The sequence below is a fragment of the Lepidochelys kempii genome, chromosome 18, assembly GCF_965140285.1.
Source record: "Lepidochelys kempii isolate rLepKem1 chromosome 18, rLepKem1.hap1, whole genome shotgun sequence".
Classification (NCBI taxonomy): Eukaryota; Metazoa; Chordata; order Testudines; family Cheloniidae; genus Lepidochelys; species Lepidochelys kempii.
The window spans coordinates 22792477-22812561 of NC_136397.1; the positions used below are offsets into that span (position 1 = coordinate 22792477).

General features: G+C 50.1%; 2 protein-coding genes across 14 annotated transcripts in view; one reads left to right on the plus strand and one right to left on the minus strand.

Moving 5' to 3' along the window:
• The window catches only part of NPHP4 (nephrocystin 4), a 101122-nt gene extending 96000 nt beyond the window's left edge, over positions 1-5122 (minus strand). For 5 of the 7 annotated variants that reach the window (XM_073316237.1, XM_073316236.1, XM_073316235.1 and 2 more), the window contains exons 1-2: positions 4823-5122; positions 1992-2074 (exon numbers count right to left, since the gene is read on the minus strand). Coding sequence is in view for 1 of the 7 variants with exons in the window: in XM_073316238.1 (XP_073172339.1) it covers positions 4823-4840 (18 nt within the window). In the remaining 6 variants the exon portion in view is untranslated. The remainder of the gene's footprint in view (positions 1-1991; positions 2075-4822) is intronic. The other 2 variants (XM_073316232.1, XM_073316238.1) reach the window with 2 other exon arrangements.
• Positions 4766-20085, plus strand: part of KCNAB2 (potassium voltage-gated channel subfamily A regulatory beta subunit 2) — a 113278-nt gene continuing 97958 nt past the window's right edge. For 2 of the 7 annotated variants that reach the window (XM_073316252.2, XM_073316258.2), the window contains exon 1: positions 6843-7015. The gene's annotated coding sequence lies outside the window, so the exon portion shown is untranslated. Of the gene's footprint in view, positions 5064-5095; positions 5150-6842; positions 7016-18003; positions 18306-20085 lie in introns of those variants that run through there. The other 5 variants (XM_073316259.2, XM_073316260.2, XM_073316253.2 and 2 more) reach the window with 4 other exon arrangements.

The window sequence follows — 20085 nt, forward strand, 5'->3', positions numbered from 1 at the left end:
AGAGGTCACTCAAGTGCACTGGGTGATGCTCCATTCCTTTTGGGTTGAACACTGATGGTTGAGGACTTGAGGGATGAGCTCAGTATAAACCCATGAGAGAATACCGAGGGAGGGTAGAGGGTGTTATAGGAACGGTTGCCCACTAGTCTAGCACCAGAACCAACAGTTGAGATTCTGTGCTGCACCTCCTGGAGGCATGTCACAGAAGGTGCAACACGGGCCAGGGAGAACAAGACAGTTGTAAAATACCCTTGGGATCCTGGGTTCCTCCAGAGATCAAAACAACCAATGAAGTAAACGAGCAGCCACAGGGATGCGTTACTTTATGGGAGGATCCACAGTCCAGAGCAGCCCAGAATCTCCACAGCACCATGTGCCACAGAGACTTCCCAGCATGCTCTCTGTGCTGGGGCTTGTGAGGGGGGCCAGCATGGGGCTACTTACAGTAGCCCTACACCATGCCAGTGCTGGAGGAAGACAGACTTTTCTAAGCCCTTTAGGACAGGCACTTTATCTTCCTTTGTGTTTGCACATCACCAAGCCCAAAGTGTCAGCTGGAGTGAGCATTACCACAATATAAACAACAAACAACAAAACACTGCTTCAGATCAGAAAAACAACATGCTCATACTGTTTAAAGTAAAGCTGCCTTACTCCACTCAGGACAGGATTCTCCTGAATGTTCCACAGGCTAATAACATCCTCTGGTTTTAATGAAGAGTTTCTGAAGAGGGAAGATGAGCAATACCGTAAGAGATGATCCTACAGCTATGGCAAAGAACTGGAACGCCAGCAGCTGGAGTTCATTTCCCAGTTCTACCACAGACTCCCTGCATGGCCTTGGGGAGGTCACTCAATTTTTCTGAGCCTTAGTTCCCTATCTAGAAACAGGAACGATAACATTTCCCTAGATCACTGGGGGACTGTGAGCACAAACGAAGTGATGCCTGGCCGTCTGAGAGATTGCAGAAATGGGGGCAATACAATTAGACAGATGAGAGATCACTTGGTGCAGTCCTCTTGCATGAGACCTAATTCCTTGAGTGATAGTGCACTGGAGTGACAAGCAAGTTAGGATACGTCTGCACTTGGCGCGCGGGGTGTGATTCCCAGCTGGAGGAGACATTCTTGTGCTAGCCCTCATTGAACGAGTGCGCTGAAAACAGAAGGTAGCTTTGGCTGCTGCACGAGCCCAGAGCATGTACCTAGGGTCTCTGAGGGGCATGGGCTTGTGATGGCCAGCCTGTCCCACGGATCGTACCGCTGCAGCTACATTCTACATCTCCGTGCACTAGCTCAATGAGAGCTAGCGTGAGCATGTCTCCTCCCGCTGGCAATCACACCCCTCACTCCCTGTGTAGATGCACTCTGACTTAGCTGTCAGAAGGCAGCAGCCACTGTTGCTGCTGGATGGCAACTCGCCTTATTACTAGAAATACTGGGCAAAATTCTCGTCTGCTGTCTGCACTCTGCTCTCCCTGCCCGTGACATCAAGGGGAGATCTATGCAGGTAGGAAGGATTGCTGTCCAAGGGCATGGCTACACTTACCGGGGATTGATGCTGTGGCAATCAATGCACTGGGGGTCGATTTAGCGGGTCTAGTGAAGACCCGCTAAATTGACGGCAGATCACTCTCCTGTTGACTCCAGTACGCCACTTGAACGGGAAGAGTAGCGGAGGTCAATGGGAGAGCGCATCCCGTTGATGCCACATGGTGTAGAAACCACAGTAAGTCAACCTAAGCTACATCGACTCCAGCTACGTTGTGTAACCTAGGTTGACTTACCTCCATAGTGTAGACAAAGCCCAAGAGAATTGTTGCCAGCTATATGCACCTGAGAAGAGAACTGTGCTTTCAGGAAAATCTCCATTCCAAACTTCCTCTTCTGGAAACTCTTTTGTGAAATGTAGATTCCTGGGACTATTTTTGGTTAATTTAACAAGAATTATTGTGAAGTTAGGCAGTTTTAAAGAAACTACAAGAACGTACCTTACAAGTGCTTTGAAAGTCATATGATTATCATGTGTTCAGGTGGGAACGGCATTACTGGTATCCAAGTCTAGAAGATAAGACTATCAAAAATAATAATAAATACATTTTATTTTTAAATTGCTTACCGCCACCGAGGGACACAGGGCCCTGTACAACATAAAATGTCCAAAGTGGCAGCTTCCTGCAGGATTAAACATAATTTTAAAAGAATAATTAAGAGATTTTTCTGGATGTCTTACTCTTCCTGGAGACTGAGCTTTCTAAGAGTATAATTAATGTATGTCAACTTTAGATGTCAAAGAGTCCTGACTGAGCCCACAGAAACTGGATTGCTAAAATTTTGACTGCTATCATAGACATGAGCAATCCATGTTTAACAGCCTTGGCAGAAGGTGGGCTCTAGGTCCTTCATTCCACATAAACCTTGCTTCCAGGAGCAATTTTATTCAGATTTCCCAAATCCCACCCATATTGCTCGGGTAACAATGGTGAAAGCACTGGGATAGACAGGCTGACAGTGACCGCTAACATTTTAGTGACTGTATTGTAGTATTGCCAACCTCAAGAATTTTTAAGCCTCAGGAGTTTTTAAAAATAATAAATGTGGGGTGGAGGTGAGAATATTAAGCTTTCAGGGTTCGCATTTTCAAGCTTTTCTCCACTACCATCAGGGCTAGAAACCTACTTTAAATAAAAATTAAAGGTTAGATTTTCATGTAATCACATAATCTAGGATCTGGGGCTTTCAGACAAACATCGAATATTGCAAGGCTTGTGAAAAATCATAAGAGTTGGCAACCCTGGCTGTGTCATCTTTCCTTGAATATGGCTGAATGACACAGACATTAACAGGACAGCATCTAATCTGTCCTCATCTTCCTGCCACACTGGAGCTGCACCAGAGCTCAACCGACAGGAGGAAAACGCAAGCAAATGGCCTATGCAGCTGCAGCTAATAGCATCTATCACAACTTCTGTAATGAGTGTTGGAAACAGTTTGAGGCTGTCTACGTTAACAGCTGAACTGTTTTCAGTCCCAGATAAGGAGGGCTCATTGTTGACCTCCATTGACATCATAGGCACCACTCTCATGTTTAAAGTGAAGCACAGTTACCGGTTCTGAATCCCGTGGGGTGCAACTCCCACACTCTCACGTTAGTATTAAAGAGCCACCATGAACCTAAGTGGGAAAGAAAAAGCCTCTCCTACTGGTGGGAAAAATCAGAGATGTGAGTCACAGGGGGGTTCATTAAAGTATTGCTCTCAGTTTAGCTCTCACTGCTTTGCATCATAGAATCGTAGAAATGTAGATTGGAAGGGACCTGGAGAGATCATCCACCCCAGCCCACTGTGCTGAGACAGGACCAAGTATTTGCAGACCATCCCTGACATACCTAACCTGTTCTTAAAAACATTCAGTGATGCGGATTCCACAACCTACCTTGGAAGCCTGTTCCAGAGCTTAACTATCCTGAGAGTTACGAAGTTTTTCCTAATATCTAACCTAAATTTCCGTTGCTGCAGATTACGCCGATTACGTCTTGTCCTACATGAAGTGGACATGAAGAAAAATTGACCACACTCCTCTTTATTAACAGTCCTTAATGTATCTGAAGACTATTTATCAGGTTCCCCCTCTCAAATTTGTCCACAACTTTCTTTAAGTGTAGTGCCCAGAACTGGACACATTACTTCAGCTGAGGCCTCACCAGTGCTGAGCAGAAAAGGACAATTACCGCTCATGTCTTACATACAACACACCTGTCAATTCACCACAGAATTATATTAGCCTTTTTTGCAACTGCATCACACTGTTGCCTCATATTCAACTTGTGATCCATTAAAACCCCAGATCCTTTTCTGCGGTAATACTGCCTAGCCAGTTATTCTCCATTTTGTCTTTGATTTTTCCTTCCTAAGTGAAATACTTTGTCCTCCTTTACTGCTGGAAATGGCCCACCTTGATTATCACTACAAAAGGTCACCCGTCCCCCCCCTCCGCTCTCCTGCTGGTAATAGCTCACCTTACCTGATCACTCTCCTTACAGTGTGTATGGTAACACCCATGGTTTCATGTTCTCTGTGTATATAAATCTCCCCACTGTATTTTCCACTGAATGCATCCGATGACGTGAGCTGTAGCTCACGAAAGCTTCTGCTCAAATAAATTGGTTAGTCTCTAAGGTGCCACAAGTCCTCCTGTTCTTTTTGCGGATACAGACTAACACGGCTGTTACTCTGAAATCCTTCTTTACTGAATTTCATCTGGTCATTTCAGGCCAATGCTCCCCTGAAAGTCCAATTTAAACAAAGACAAAACTCAACTCCACCATTTCACGCTTGACACCCAAGTCCCCAGGCTTACCCTACCTTCAATTACAAGTTTTCTGAAGCTCAGCAAGCTGGGCACAAACGTTGGATCCACCCATGCAGCTAGCGCTCTAGGTAGCTGTACCTCAGCCATCACCCCCAGGGTATCCGGACCGGGCCCTCCGGCCCCTTAGGGAATCTGAAACCAGCTGAGCTTGGGGTTTGTTTAGGAAAGTTTTCCCCCGCTCCTGCCCTGCCCTGCCCGGTTGCTGCTGAGCCCCGATGTCTTCAGTCCGGTGATGTACTGAGTAACCCCAGCCTGCTGCTCTTCCGTTACACCGGCTTCAATCCGGAGTCGGAAGGAGGCGAATCAGGCCCACAGGGCAGAGGCTGCAGCCCCTGGGGCCTCCCCGTGCGGCCTGTGCTGGGGGGGAGCCGGGAAGCTGCTGTTAAAGCCGCCCCGAGCCGGGGCCGGGAGCCGCGCCGCGCCCGGGAACAGGAGAAACGGACACATTTACCTGCCACAATGTATCCATCTGCCATCTTCCCGGACTGCACCATCTGCCCCGGCCGGCGGGGGGGGCGCCCCTCCACGGGCTCCCACCGAGCCGCCTGCCCCTCTCTGCCTCCGCCAAACACAGGCCTAGGGCCGGTCCCGCAGGCCAGGGCCGGGGCCCCACCGCAGCCTCAGCCCCGTGCGGGAGGCCCGGCCCGGGGCTGGCTGAGGCCCGGATGGTTCGGCCCGGAGCTTGGCATCAGGTTACTAGGGCGATGGGACGCCGCGGGGGGGGGGCGGCTCCACCTCTGCTCCTGCTGCAGCCGGGAGGGAGCCGGGCAGCGCCGGGGTGAGCGGGGCACGGCGCAGCTGGCGGGGGGCGGGCTCTGGGGCAGGGATGGGGGGGTCACAGTGCCTGGGGGGAGGATGGCTGGGCGCTGGGTCCCCAGGCAGGGAAGATGCTGGGGGGGGAGGGGATGGGCACCAGCCGGGAGCGGGGGGGCGGAGGGGGGCTCCAGACAGGGAAGATGCTGGGGGGGGGGGAGGGGATGGGCACCAGCCGGGAGCAGGGGGGCGGGGGGGGGCTCCAGGCAGGGAAGATGCTGGGGGGGAGGGGATGGGCACCAGCCGGGAGCGGGGGGGCTCCAGGCAGGGAAGATGCTGGGGGGGAGGGGATGGGCACCAGCCGGGAGGGGGGGGGCTCTGGGTCCCCAGGCAGGGAAGATGCTGGGGGGGAGGGGATGGGCACCAGCCGGGAGCCGGGGGGGGGGCTCCAGGCAGGGAAGATGCTGGGGGGAGGGGATGGGCACCAGCCGGGAGCGGGGGGGGGGCTCCAGGCAGGGAAGATGCTGGGGGGGAGGGGATGGGCACCAGCCGGGAGCAGGGGCGGGGGGCTCCAGGCAGGGAAGATGCTGGGGGGGAGGGGATGGGCACCAGCCGGGAGCGGGGGGGGGGGCTCTGGGTCCCCAGGCAGGGAAGATGCTGGGGGGGGAGGGGATGGGCACCAGCCGGGAGCAGGGGGGGGGGCTCCAGGCAGGGAAGATGCTGGGGGGGAGGGGATGGGCACCAGCCGGGAGGGGGGGGGGCTCCAGGCAGGGAAGATGCTGGGGGGGAGGGGATGGGCACCAGCCGGGAGGGGGGGGGCTCCAGGCAGGGAAGATGCTGGGGGGGGGAGGGGATGGGCACCAGCCGGGGGCGGGGGGGAGGCTCCAGGCAGGGAAGATGCTGGGGGGAGGGGATGGGCACCAGCCGGGAGCGGGGGGGGGGCTCTGGGTCCCCAGGCAGGGAAGATGCTGGGGGGGGAGGGGGTGGGCACCAGCCGGGAGCAGGGGGGGGGGCTCCAGGCAGGGAAGATGCTGGGGGGGAGGGGATGGGCACCAGCCGGGAGGGGGGGGCTCCAGGCAGGGAAGATGCTGGGGGGAGGGGATGGGCACCAGCCGGGGGCGGGGGGGGTGCTCCAGGCAGGGAAGATGCTGGGGGGAGGGGATGGGCACCAGCCGGGAGGGGGGGGGGGGCTCCAGGCAGGGAAGATGCTGGGGGGAGGGGATGGGCACCAGCCGGGAGGGGGGGGGGCTCCAGGCAGGGAAGATGCTGGGGGGAGGGGATGGGCATCAGCCGGGAGGGGGGGGTGCTCCAGGCAGGGAAGATGCTGGGGGGAGGGGATGGGCACCAGCCGGGAGGGGGGGGGCTCCAGGCAGGGAAGATGCTGGGGGGAGGGGATGGGCACCAGCCGGGGGCGGGGGGGGGTGCTCCAGGCAGGGAAGATGCTGGGGGGAGGGGATGGGCACCAGCCGGGAGGGGGGGGGGGGCTCCAGGCAGGGAAGATGCTGGGGGGAGGGGATGGGCACCAGCCGGGAGGGGGGGGGGCTCCAGGCAGGGAAGATGCTGGGGGGAGGGGATGGGCACCAGCCGGGAGGGGGGGGGGGCTCCAGGCAGGGAAGATGCTGGGGGGAGGGGGGGTCAATGCCGGACAGTGCGGGACGTGAGCGCTGCCGTAGGGGGCGCTGACGGCCTGCGGGGCCCGGGGCCTCCCTGTTCAGCTCTGTCGTAATCAAGAGGTGGCTCTCTCGGCATCCAATCAGCGCCGTCTCGGTCGCTCGTCATTTGCATGAGTGTGAGCGGCAGCGCTAAGCAGCCAATGGGAGGCCGGTGGGCGGAGTTTCTCCCCCACGAGGGCTAAGATGGTCTGAGCTGGAGGGAGCGGAGCCGCTGCCAGGTGCGGGGAGCCGCGGGCCGCGCGTGGAGGGGCGGGGGCTGCAGCGTGGGGCGGGGGCGGGGGCTGGGGCACCGGGATGGGGGCGGAGGTAGCGGGGGGGCCAGGTCCCAGGGATGGGGGGGCAGCAGCTTGGGGCCGGAGCATGGGGGGGTCGGTACCGGGGGGCGGCGGTTGGGGGTCGGGACCCCGGGATGGGGGGGAGTAGCTGTGGGCCGGAGCATGGGGGGGCCGGTACCGGGGGTCGGTAGTGGGGGGTCGGGGGCCGGGACCCCGGGATGGGGGGGAGTAGCTGTGGGCCGGAGCATGGGGGGGTCGGTACCGGGGGGCGGCGGTAGTGGGGGGTCGGGACCCCGGGATGGGGGGGAGTAGCTGTAGGCCGGAGCATGGGGGGGCCGGTAGTGGGGTGCGGCGGTAGTGGGGGGTCGGGACCCCGGGATGGGGGGGAGTAGCTGTGGGCCGGAGCATGGGGGGGCCGGTACCGGGGGTCGGTAGTGGGGGGTCGGGGGCTGGGACCTGGGGATGGGGGGGAGTAGCTGTGGGCCGGAGCATGGGGGGGTCGGTACCGGGGGTCGGTAGTGAGGGGTCGGGGGCCGGGACCCCGGGATGGGGGGGAGTAGCTGTGGGCCGGAGCATGGGGGGGCCGGTAGTGGGGTGCGGCGGTAGTGGGGGGTCGGGACCCCGGGATGGGGGGGAGTAGCTGTGGGCCGGAGCATGGGGGGGGTCGGTACCGGGGGGGGGGCGGTGCCCGCGGTGGGGCTGTGTCGCTGGGGGGGTCTATTCTGTTGTACTGGGAGTTGGAGGGCTGCTTATGACCCCCCCCCCCGCCAGCAGAGGCCGGGCAGGGGCTGGAGGGAGGGAGCGAGCGGGGCTGGCACCCCGGACACGGCAGCGGGTCCTTCCCCCGGGCCCATCCCCTCCCCATAGAGCCTGGCCCAGCGCAGCGTTCCCGGGGCTGAGCGAGGGACGGGGGCGGCTGGCTCCGGTCCGAGCTGCGAGCTCAGCCTGGCCTTGCACCGTGCCCGAGCTGGGAGCTGTTCCGCCTCCGAGCCCCGCCTGGTAGCTGAGGGTGCCCCAGGGCCGTCCGCCCGTGTCCCGTGGGGTGTCAGGGCTCCTGTTTGCCCTCTGCTGCCCTTGTCTGAGCTTTCTGCTAAAGTGACACATTCATCTTCCCTCCTGAGGCTCCCCGGGCACAGGAGCTGGACTGGGTGGCTTCCCGAGGTCCCTTCCAGCCCTGCATCTCTGTGACCTCTCTCCGCCCCGGCCTCCAAAACAACCCCGCTTCCCACACCTCGTTTGGTACCCCATCGCTTTTACCCTTGTCAGGAATTAACTGGGTTTGTACCTGCTGATTTTTACCCTATGTGTGACCCTCGGTTGCTCACAGCTCTCGGATGCGTGTAATGCGTGAGGTGACACATCAGTGTTGCCACGGACGTCGGCGACTATCCGTTTCGTTGCCGCCTTTCGCTCAGTGCTAGGTGGGCTTTTTATGGTGAACCTTATTGTAACTCAAGCGCACAAGGGGGCAGAGTTAAGGTTGCAGTAAAAATTATAACTCATTTTTATGACTGTGGGATTAAACTCATGTTCTTAATGCTGTGTTAATTTAAGTCTCTGTGTTAAATAATACAGATTTCAGATAGAATGCCATTCTTTAATTAAGTTCACAGGTTCGCCCAAGGTCTTAGGAATGGGTGATGCAGAAGCCAAACAATGTCACTGTGAATGGAGGGAAAATGTATTCTGTGTCTGAACATTTCTTTAAAGCTATTTATCGTGTGTGAGGCAGTTGTTTCTCTTACAAGGCAAAGGAAGGCTCTCAGGAAATTAAAACATGGTGGGCCTTTTACCTGTTAGGGGAAATCAAATAACTGAGCAGCACGGGGGCCTGACACTTTGCCAGTACAACCGTTCCATAACAGTGAATGTTATTACTCTTGTTATTAAGTATTTGGATTATAGTGGCCCATCCAGGATCAAGGCCCCATTGTGCTGTGCTCTGTGCAAACATGTAAAGACAAGATCCCTGCCCTAAACAGTTTGCAGTATCAATGGTAGGCTGAAGAAGACTTATCAGGAGTAACCTGTAATTTAGTCTTAAAAAAGTCAGGGCAAGTAATAGATTCTATGTAGTGGACAAATGTATACATCAAACGATGTAAATAAAAACTTTGGAGAGGGGGTGAAAGTATTCAAATAGATACAAAGTCTATTTATTTATTTATTTATTGTCGTTTACAATTTTATACATTTCAAAGTGTAAGATATTGCTCCTGCTCTTTGCAGTCTGTTCTACAGGGGCCAGAGGAGCATCAAAGGATTCTGATTTCAAGGTGGAACCTGTCACATTCAGACCTGACTAGCGGGATTGGCTCAGTTTACTTGGGGCTTCTTCCTGTGGTTGAAATGATTCCAGAATCTTTGCCATGCTGACCCAGGCAGCTCACCCAGACGCGTTCATTTGACACCTAGTCAGCATTGAGAAGTGGAGCCAGAGAGGTGCTCAGAATTCAACAAGGCTGGTTGGAAAAGGCTTAAATGAAAAAGCTTGCTATTTTGTCTCCTAGATTCATAATTCCAAGGCCAGAAGGGACTATTGTGATCATCTAGTCTGAGCTGTATAACACAAGCCATAGACCTAAACCCCCAAGCTCTCTTCTCTCCCCAAATATACTCTGGTGGTTGCTGCTTCTCTGTATTTTGGCTTTCAGTGGAGAGCTAAGCTAGGAGACTCTATTCTTCCAGAGAAACTTTAGTTTTGTTTTTGTTTGTTTTTAAAGAAAAGAAATACCTTTATTTTCTCTTCTTATTGACTGGTTAGCAAGCCTTTGCTGTGATCACACCTATGGTAGGCGGGGTGTGTATAGTACATAAACTGCATGTCCCCTAGTCCGGCTATAAATTCCCCTTGTGGCAGGGAAAGGCTCTAACAATGGGGATGCAACGGGATGCTACACTGCTAAAAATAGCAGTGTAGGCGGAGAAGGGCTGCTTAGGGAATGAAGACATGCCCATATGGCTCTCTGCTCGCCCAAGCATTGCCTCCGCCAGCTACGCAGCGATTTTCAGCAGTGCAGTGTCCCACTGCCTTCCTGCCACTGGTACCTTTCTCTGCCTCAAGGAGATGCTGGAGCCCTTCCCCACCATTGGGAAGGGCTCTGGCAGTGGAGACCTGGAACCGTTCACTGAGTGTAGCTACACACTGGAGTGTGACCTACAGCTTGCTTTTCATTGCGACTTGTCGCTACGCATACCCTTCCTGCTGCCGCCCATGGCGTGCAGTGTAGACGTAGGCCTGACGTAAGGAATCTCACTGTGTCTGGATTAATTGAAATAAGGCTACTCCTCTCTTTCCCTGTTTCTTGTTTTGCAAGGCAGTTCCCCTGCCCCCTTCTTGTTTTGTGGCCTTCAGTGATGCTTTGCAGGATCATTGTAATTCCATGTTGAAACTGGCCAGGGCATGGGCGGCTGGTGACCTGGCCATTGTGGGAGGCTAGCCCCTGGCCCCTCCCCTTCTGCCTGAGGCTCCTCCTCTCCCCATCTGCCCCCCTCTCCCAAAGGAGCCCAGAGCACCCCCACCCGCACCGCTACGGCCAGGCAGCGCAGGAGCAGCACCCCTGGCCCCGGAGCTCTGGGTGACGCGATCCGAGTGCTGAGCAGCCATCTCGGCCCGAGCGCCAGCCGCCCTGAGTCCCCATGACAAGCCAGCAGCCCCAGCCAGCGTAGGCCAGGGCAGAGCACCGGGAGCTGCAGGAAAGGGGACTGGAGGATGGGCGGGGCCACACCAGGCTGTTTGGGGAGGCACTGCCTTCCCCAGCCTATGATATCTGCTGCCCATGGGTTTGGGGCACGACTCCATTGGTAGAGAGGGTCCTGAGCAAGCACCGCTCTGCTTGGCTGAGTGATTTTTAGGGACCACACTGGAGAGGGGAACTCTTTAACGCACAGAAGTCTCTCCCATGCTGCCCTGACAGTCTGTCTCAACCCTGATGCATCAGGATCGCCTCTAACGGGGGAGAGCTTCATTCACCGTGCCCAGGAGCTGATTCCCTTTTAGTGGAAGAAGTGCTAGTTCGAACTAGAGCGAACAATAATGTTCGTTTTTCTCCCTGTAAAGTGTAAGTTTGCTCTGCCAGGGATGATTTCTGAATAAAGAAGCGGTTCCCTCTGGGGCAGCGGCACAACTGCCAGGATGTGGGCTGGCAGGGACCCGCTGATCTCACAGAGGATGCAGGAGATCTTTTGATAGCCTGAGATATGGAGCTTGGCGGTCTCTCCTGTCAGTTTAATTTTGTTCAGCTGCTAACTGTTGTCGCCACGTGTACTAAAGCTGGGACAAGACAGATAGGTTAAGTGCGGTTCTGCATGAAGACTTCTGGATTGTGAACCAGAATCCTGTTTTTTTTTTTTCATGCTACGTTCTCCACTCAAGGCTGGATTTGACCCAGTAAACTACAGGTGAAAGTCTTTGTATCCTATTTCATCAATCCCTGGAATCCTCCCGCCCTAGGCTGTAATTATCTGTGGTAGTGAAAACATACTAATTATTGAAACATTTTAAATACAGATGTAGAAAATATCAGGCAAATTTTATCCTTTTATTTTACTAAAAATGTGCAGAAGAGTGACTCCAAGCTAATATAGCTGCAGGCAGACTGTGCTCTCGCATTTCTGTAGCCATATCTTGTTCAGGGCTAGCGATCATTCGTCACGCTCCCACTGTTTACAACGTGTGGAGTGAGAAGAAGTAGAATATATTGGCTTTATAAAAATAATAAAGAAATAAACCAATGTTTGGGAATTGCTTCATGCGGTTAGAGGAATTTATTTATTGCCGTAAGCATTATTCCTTCTGTTGCACAATTTGATTAAATATTACTGACTCTTCTAGAAGTTTAGACACTATTCTGTGTCTTTATGCCAGGTATTTGATTGTGTATGTTTGTTGTGACCTTGTGTCCATATTAGATCACCAGGAACAGTAATTCACATTAACTTTGTGGCTGATACAGTAATTGGATTCAATTTTTAAGGAATACATTGTGCCAACTGTTTGCCTTTAACTTCTGGCCCCAAGATCTTTGCTACGCCTCCCTTCTTGGCTGTAAACCTTCTTGCCAAACCATGGTGACTACTTATTTTTCTGTAAGTAGATTAACTAGGCAATTTCTAGTATTTAAAAAAGCTGATTTGGCCTTGAGTGCATGTGTCAAAGATGAATGTTGGATTTTTCTAACCCTAAAACCCACTTTCTTATATGAGTAATGAGCAACAGAATTTAAAGGGACCCCATCAAGTTGAAGTCTTCTAGGCTAAAAAAAAAAAAAAGCAGGGTGGCAGGAATTAAAATAATTTGCAGACGAACACCATATGTACAAATATATACAGCTTCTCCAAGTGTAGCTGTGCGGGCTTATAGGGTATTTTACCATTTTATTGTGTCAGAAAAAAGAAGCATCTCTTGCTTCATTTTGTCCATTGTATTCATAACGCTTTGCAGCATCTTACAGCAATACGTTCTCTTTTAAAAAGAGACGACATTTGAAGAATTACATCGTCCCCTGAGTCCTCCTGTTAATTTTTATTTTCTTTTAAATCGTTTTCTCCCTTTTTTCTGCCTCAAAGGTCTGTATAAACAAAAGGAAGACAGACTGACTAATTATACAGTAGAACTAACGAGACACAAATTGCTGTTAAATGTACAGAGCAAACAAGGGGGGGGGGAATTGTGTGTACGTAGACATATTTTTTCCTCTAAACTCTTTTGCTTGTGTTACTTTTAGCAATAGGAGGTAAAAAAAATTTCAGATGCAAGTAATTTTTTTGAGTTGATGGTATTCCCTCACATTATATTGTCCCATGTGAGATTTGAATCCACTGTTCAGAAATATGCTTCAGGCCTCAGATGTACCCTTGAATCTAGTCTCCTCTTCCTCTCCTCCCCTGTTTATAGCAGAGCGGATCAATTTGGCAATTAGAATGAGTATCCAGTTAGATATGATTATTAAAGCGTGTCATGTATGTTTCATGACGCAGTTACCCTGTATGGTATGACTGCCTTGTTGCGTCACTCGGTGTTCTTTGCTGTTAAACCAGGAGCTTCATTTCAACAAACATAAGAACGGCCATACTGGGTCAGACCAAAGGTCCATCCAGACCAGCATCCTGTTTATCAACAGTGGCCAATGCCAGGTGCCTCAGAGGGAGTGAACCTAACAGGTAATGATCTAGTGATCTCTCTCCTGCCATCTGTCTCCACCCTCTGACAAGCAGAGGCTAGGGATGCCATGAAATAGAACTATCCCACTGGCATGTTGCATGGGACTTAAAATCCTCACATAAATATTTCAAAAACAGGCAGCGTCCTTCAAGGAAAGTAAGATTAGTAATGTCTTAAAAAAATATAGTGTGGGTCCTCATCAAATGTAACACGCAAGAACGACGTGTGTGGGGTGGCTGTTGGTTTTTTTGGAAAGACCTTGCCAGACTGAGGGGTTTCCTCCTCTTGTAATAAAAATATTTGGTCCTTGTAGTAGACTATTATCTCTCTAGCATCCTCTTGGGGAGAGGGTGGGCACTGCTCCTATGTCAGCATCCAGGGCACAGCGCTCCAGCTTTGCTGTCAAGGCAACACCCCCTCTCCCTTGCTGGGGGAAGTGGAGTTTAAAGTAGTCCAAACAAAAAGTCCATGTGCTTCCACAGCCCATGAAAGCAGAGTCCTAGACCTCTGGGAAGCCATAAAGTAAGCAAGAGGAGATCCTCATTGAGCAAAAATCCTCCCTTTTAAGGACCACCCATCTCCAGGCAGGAGAAGCCACACAGGTGTGTAGGGTTGAGGCTAAGTGTGCCCAGAGGAATTCTTTAACCATTTCCTGACTGGGTTGGGGATCTGCCCCACCACACTCACTCCTTTTTGGGTTACGATCCCAGGAGCCAGGGGATTCTTAGGAAGCACAAGAACCGATGCCTCTGGGTGAGGTCTGCATGTGCTCCTGGCTCTCCCCTCGCTTCCACGCAGAAACTGACTTCTCCATTGTTCCTACCCTAGTAGGGAACAAATAATCAAGATTGTTGATTATTTGCATTATATAGAACCTCGGAGCTCCATTCAGGGATCACGGCCTCATTGTACAGGCCCTGTACAGACATGTAACAAGGAAGACAGCCCCTGTCCCAAAGAGCTCACTGTCTCTGTAGTTCTTCTTAAACATTTGTGACTGTGTTTGTATTTTTAAAAGAATCGAGTGAGCATTTCATACCATCTTCTTCTTGGAGGATCGGAGTTGCCTCAGTTCCAAGGAAAAGGAAGGCAGCTGATTAGGAATGTGATCATTCCATTTTCTCTTGTTACGAACAGAACATGGTCAGAGAAACCAATAATACATCAACTTATCCCTTTGCTAACTGATCCAGAAGCCTAGATAGTTGTTTTTGCAGTTTAATGTATGTGTAAGAAAGAAACTCCTAAACTTTACTATTTGGTATGAACGTTTCTGATGTTGCTACATTAGTTTTTGTATATACATATAAATATGTGGACAGATTTTACCAGCTTTTTCCATCAGCTGATAGTGATTACTCAACCAGTACAGATACAGAGATTCTGTGAAGAACCTGTATTGGGAGCTGGATCCCTTGAAAGTTGCAGGTATTCTACCCACAGTGGTTAAGTTTTCTGTGTCCACAGCACTCGTTCTCGTGAGGTGTTTTTCTCGTGGTGGTTCTCTCCTGTCATTCTGAAGAAGGCAGGTTAAATTTTCAAAAATGCCTGAGTCCCTTTGAAACTCAATGAGACTTAGGGCTTGGCTACACCTGTGAGTTACAGCACAATAAAGGAGCCCCGGGTGTACTAGTTCACTACCTGTCCACCCTGGCAAGGCACGTAGAGCGCTCTGACTCCGTGGCTAGAGCGCTCCTGGTGATCCACCTCGGCGAGGGGAATAATGTTCGCTGCTCCCTCGCTGGAGCGCCATAGCGCCGGCGTGACGAGGTGTTGCTTTCTTATGCTCTGACCAGCCTCCAGAAACGTCCCATAATCCCCTCAAGTCAAGCGGCCACTCTTGTTATTGTTTGGAATCGGCTACAGGAACGCGGATAGGCCCTTTGAAAGCTCCGTCTCTGACAGCCGGCTGCTTATCTGCTCTGAGACAAAGCAACCATTAGTGTGGAATGCTGTGTGTGAGAGAGAGGGGCAGGGGGGTGAGGGAGGTCTGCTGCTGTCTGTACTTACAAGACAGCATGCTGACATGCTCTCAGCCCCCAAAAACCCACTGTCTCCCCCCCACATACACACAACACACTCCCCGGCACGCTCCACGCCACCCCCCATTTGAAAAGCACATTGCAGCCACTTGCATGCTGGGATAGCTACCCATAATGCACCGCTCCCAATGCCGCTGCAAGTGCCACAAATGTGGCTATGCCAGTGCGCTTGAAGCTGTCAGTGTGAACAGATTGCAGTGCTTTCCCTACTGTGCTCTCCCAAGGCTGGCTCAGCACGCTCTACGTCTGCAAGTGTAGCCATGCCCCGAGACTCTTTAGTCACCTAGTTGCTCTTGAAGATGTTACTGTGCATCACCTTCCCCAAGCATCACAAAATGCCTTTGTTATATGGGCGGGAAAGGTATGGCAGTCCACAGAAAACTTCTTCCTGTAACACCCCTTTCCCATGACAGATTATTTCCCATCAGAGTGCAGAAAAAGGAACAACTGTTCGACACATTCAACTTGATCTGCGGGCAAACTTTGATTACGTGCAGAATGGATGATTCTTTATGGCAGCTGGAAGAGATTATACTTTTTCAGATTACTGAGAACACCTCCTGAAAATTTAAAAATACGTATTTTTTTAAACTTTGGCCACCTGGGTGTACGTCTTTCAAAGGTGTACGTCTTGGAAAATGTCTGTTTTCTTAGACTGGGCAAACTTGCTGTGTGGCTGTATATTTCAGCTGTTCTTTCCAATATCTTGTTCAGTGTAGTAGAATATCCTATAGCAGACAGTTTGTAAGACCATGTTCAAAATACTGGGTGCACAGGGTCTCTGAAAATCATGATCCAGGTGACACTGTGAATCCAACATTGTAGGTTAATTTTAAAAATGTTGCTCTAACTGGCTTTCCATCATTACTGATCAAGTCAATAGCAAAGGCTGCTTTAGAATCCTGGAGTTCCATGCCCCGTATTCAGCTCAAGAGACCACGATGCTGCTGTGTGATTTTTTTTTTTTTAAGGTTGAAATAGTTTTTACCTCATTAGTTTCACTAGTTAGGAAATATTGGCAAATATTAGAATATCTGAAATGAAGTGATTAACTTCTGACAGGGTTTTTATCCTGGTGAAAAGCAAACTGTGCAAACCTTGCTGTTTGTTTAATGGAATGTGTCGTATGAAGTGAAGTAAATTGCTGGTGGAAAATGGTGATCCCTTATGCAAAATCAATACACGTTCTGCCATATTTTGGAGGGGGAATGGACAATTCCTAGTTTCTGACATATTTCCTAATGTAGGTTAGAACTGCTTTGAAAAGATGAGGTCCCTGTTCAATTCAGCAGGCAGCTGTCAGCATTTAAAACACATTAAAAACAATCCAGAAAGATTAACTGACAAAATAAGTCTGTTTAATTCTACATCTCTTACTAGGGAACGTGTTTTCAGTACAAGTCGGCTAAAGGAGGAAAACATTATTTCCCAGAGAGAGAGAGAGATCTTACAGCTTAGCATGAGAGAGAATTGGAATACTGGAAAAGAGTACAGTGTCTGAGGGTATGAGCATTTTGGATGGATGTTGTCCCAAAGCGACAGGAGCCTGGTGACTGAATAAAGAAATACTTGAGTCTCTGTGAACCAAGTGAAAGATGTGTAGCCAGGGAAGGGCACTGTCTTCAGTAGAACAAATTGAATGTTCATTTCTTTGAATATGTTTAAAATTAGTGGAATTATTCTCCTTCAGAGAGGCTGGTATTGATTAGTAGTATAGCCAATTGATTTAACTACACTTGTGGTTCATTATTAGGTATGTTCAAGAGACCAACTTACCGAGCTTAGCCAAATTTATTTGCTAAAGACATAAAAGTATAATACAAAAAAGACACACATACCCTCCTTCCAAGAAGCAATTCTTATCTCACAACATGTTCACCTTCCACAGAAGGTATGCATCAAAGGTGTGCCATCGAACCCACTTCTATTTATGTTGTCATTGTTTACAAGCTAAAAGTCCCTATGCGTCTCTTAAAATTTAAGTTTAACCCACTAGTTTGTGCCATCTTTGTCCTTGGTGCCTCCCTCTAGTTTCCCATATCTTGTTTTGTCTGCTAGATTCCAAGTGCTGATGATCCATGAAAGTATTCCTTAACTGTACTTGGTACAAAGTATTCATACATCTTTGCTTTGACAAGTTTCTAATGCCAAAGCTGGCTTTAACTTTGCAAAGTGTTTTGGGATACTTGATGTGGGTGAACAGAATTGTGAGCAGACCATAATATATTCTGTTAACTTCCCAACACCCATATGTATAATGTATATTCTATTAATACCATGCAAGTAAAAGCTATTAATGTGGTGTCCGCACTGCCTAATGTGTATCTGCTAACACTGGCATGGTATCTTGCTGTAAGGCAGTATAAGAATGACATTATTAAGTATTTCTATGCTGCACCTTACCAAACATTAGCATAGGATATTGCTAGTCTAGTCAAACCAACTGGCTGAGGTATTGGGAAAGAAAATGCAGCCAATGCAGATAATAAGGACTGTGGGTTGTGGATGGAAATGGAGCCCTTTCTGCTGTTCTTCCAGTTATGTTGCCTACACAACCCCAGCATCCCAGTAAGACCACCTCCTGCTGTGCAGATGCAGAATCCCAGTAGTGGGGCCCAGATCCCTGAACTGAGGGATTTAATGTGTACACTTACAGTGATTCTCATGGAGCTGTACCAAGTGCCACAGGGGAGATGTGACGGTTCTTTACCACTCAGAGGATCACCCAAGTGGAAGGGCAGCTGTTTATTTAACTGACCGGAGCAGGGTAATAGGGTGGCAGATTATAGGACCCTGCAAGGTTCGTCTGTTGTCAGGTGCTTGGACCCTGCACAGAGAGAGGGAGGAATTGAGATAAGTCATGTTAGACCGTGGCTCTTAACAGAGTGTGGCGTTTGTCTCAGGCAGAGGGGAATGTGGGCTGGGAAGCTGGAGGGTTCTGCAGCAAATGCTACAGACGGGCAAGATGGGGAAGGACTCGTAGGCTGATCCTAGCCTTTATGGTTAACAAGGCAAACCAGAGGAGGAGGTAAGTGGGGTTTTTTTTATTACTTCCATTATGTGTATCTCTGGGAACTCCTCTGGCTTTTGGTGCTTTGGCTCGGCTGGATCTGAGGGTTGACTAATACTCTCCGTATACAGTGCAAGTGTAAATGGAGTCTGGCCATCTTCCACCTCGTGTTTTGAATGGCTTTTTCAGAGCCTGCTGCTGCTGTTCATGCACACAAGTGGCTCATTATCTGCCAAAAAGCAAACTGAGGGTGAGGTTTCTTGGTGCAGGTTATTCCTTGGCATGCTCATAGAGTACTTGGAAAAATATTGTCTCAAGAAAAAAGAAACTGACCACCTCTGCTGCATCTTCCATTAAGGCTTCTTCTCTTGGGCTGACCCTGAGCTTGCTGTTTAAGAGGAGTGTGATGGATATTCTTTTGCCCTAGACACTGCATGAATCAGCATCTTCGGGCATGAATCTTGGATGGAGCAGGTGTCAGGAGTTTATGCTAAAAGATGGATAGTTGACACTGAGCCTTTCAAAGTCTTTGCATCCAAAAAGGTTTTAATTTCTTGGCAAGCTGTGACTCCTCCCTGGTTAACACGAAATGCCTCTGCGGTGCAGCCGGAACAGAATCTGCATGCAGAGCTTCAGTGGGGCAGAGAGAAAAGAGAGATGTGGAAGAGCTGCATTCAATGAAAGGTGCCTCGCGGGAGTGCTGGGTGGGGCACAGCAGCAATGCACAAGAACTTGGGGCAGGAAGTGAAGGAGGGCACTATCCAAATGAAACGGAGAGGAATTTAAGCCAGTGGAACATAGTTATTTGAGTTGGAATTTGTCCCAGACAATCCAGTTAGTAATGGGAAGTGCCGTGTGATCTTTAATAATTACAAGAGGAAAGGACCTCATCTTTACTATTTCTCCGAAAGTCACATTCAGTCTGATTTTTTTTTTTAAACTTATGTTTAGTAGGAAACAAAATACAGTGAGATTGTCCTTATTGACCTAAGAACACGCTTACTCTGCATAACTTGGGGCAGCTATGGGAATATTTGGGATCTGAAATGATTTTGAAAGATGACTGGCGTCACTTTTTATACAGTTCCTTGTTTGCAGGTACGTGGGTAGGAAGATTGGCAGAACAATACTGAAACACATCAGATCTGATGAATCAATATGTTGTTTGTGCAAGTTTACTGAGGAAACACAGCTGTATTGCTGATGGTAGCAAATGTTAGCAAAACAGTCCTTAAAATTATTGCATTTTTTGTTAGTTGGATTATCCCTCCTGTCTTATATTCCCTGTAATCTAAAACTTCTGTTGTTGAAGGGGAAAGCTAGTATACTCAGCAGTTTAATGATCTCTTGATATTTATAGTTCCTTAAGTTTAAATGAACTTAGCAAAATATTAAATAAAAATGGGAAATGAGGCCCTTTTAGGGTAAGGACATGTCTAAACCTGGAGGCCTTTAAACCAGTAAGGAAATCAGAGAGCTGTAGAGGGAAATGGGGAGCTGCAAAGGGGCCTGAGGCAAATGCAGAGATTTCCCCCTCATAATCTCTCTTTGACTTTCTCCTTTCCACACTAGTATCTGTATGGCACACAGATTTATCACCCTAACAATGCAGACCCTCTTTTTTTTATATTTTTCCCCCTTAGGCTTCCTTCAAGCTGCAGAAACATACTCTTTTAAAATGTGTGTGTATAATAGAAACAGATCTTCAACTACCAGCTGATTTTTATGATATGGGCAGAGCTTCTTATAACTTGTGCATCTTTTCTCCGTCTGCTATTGAGTCCCTTCTCACAGCTGA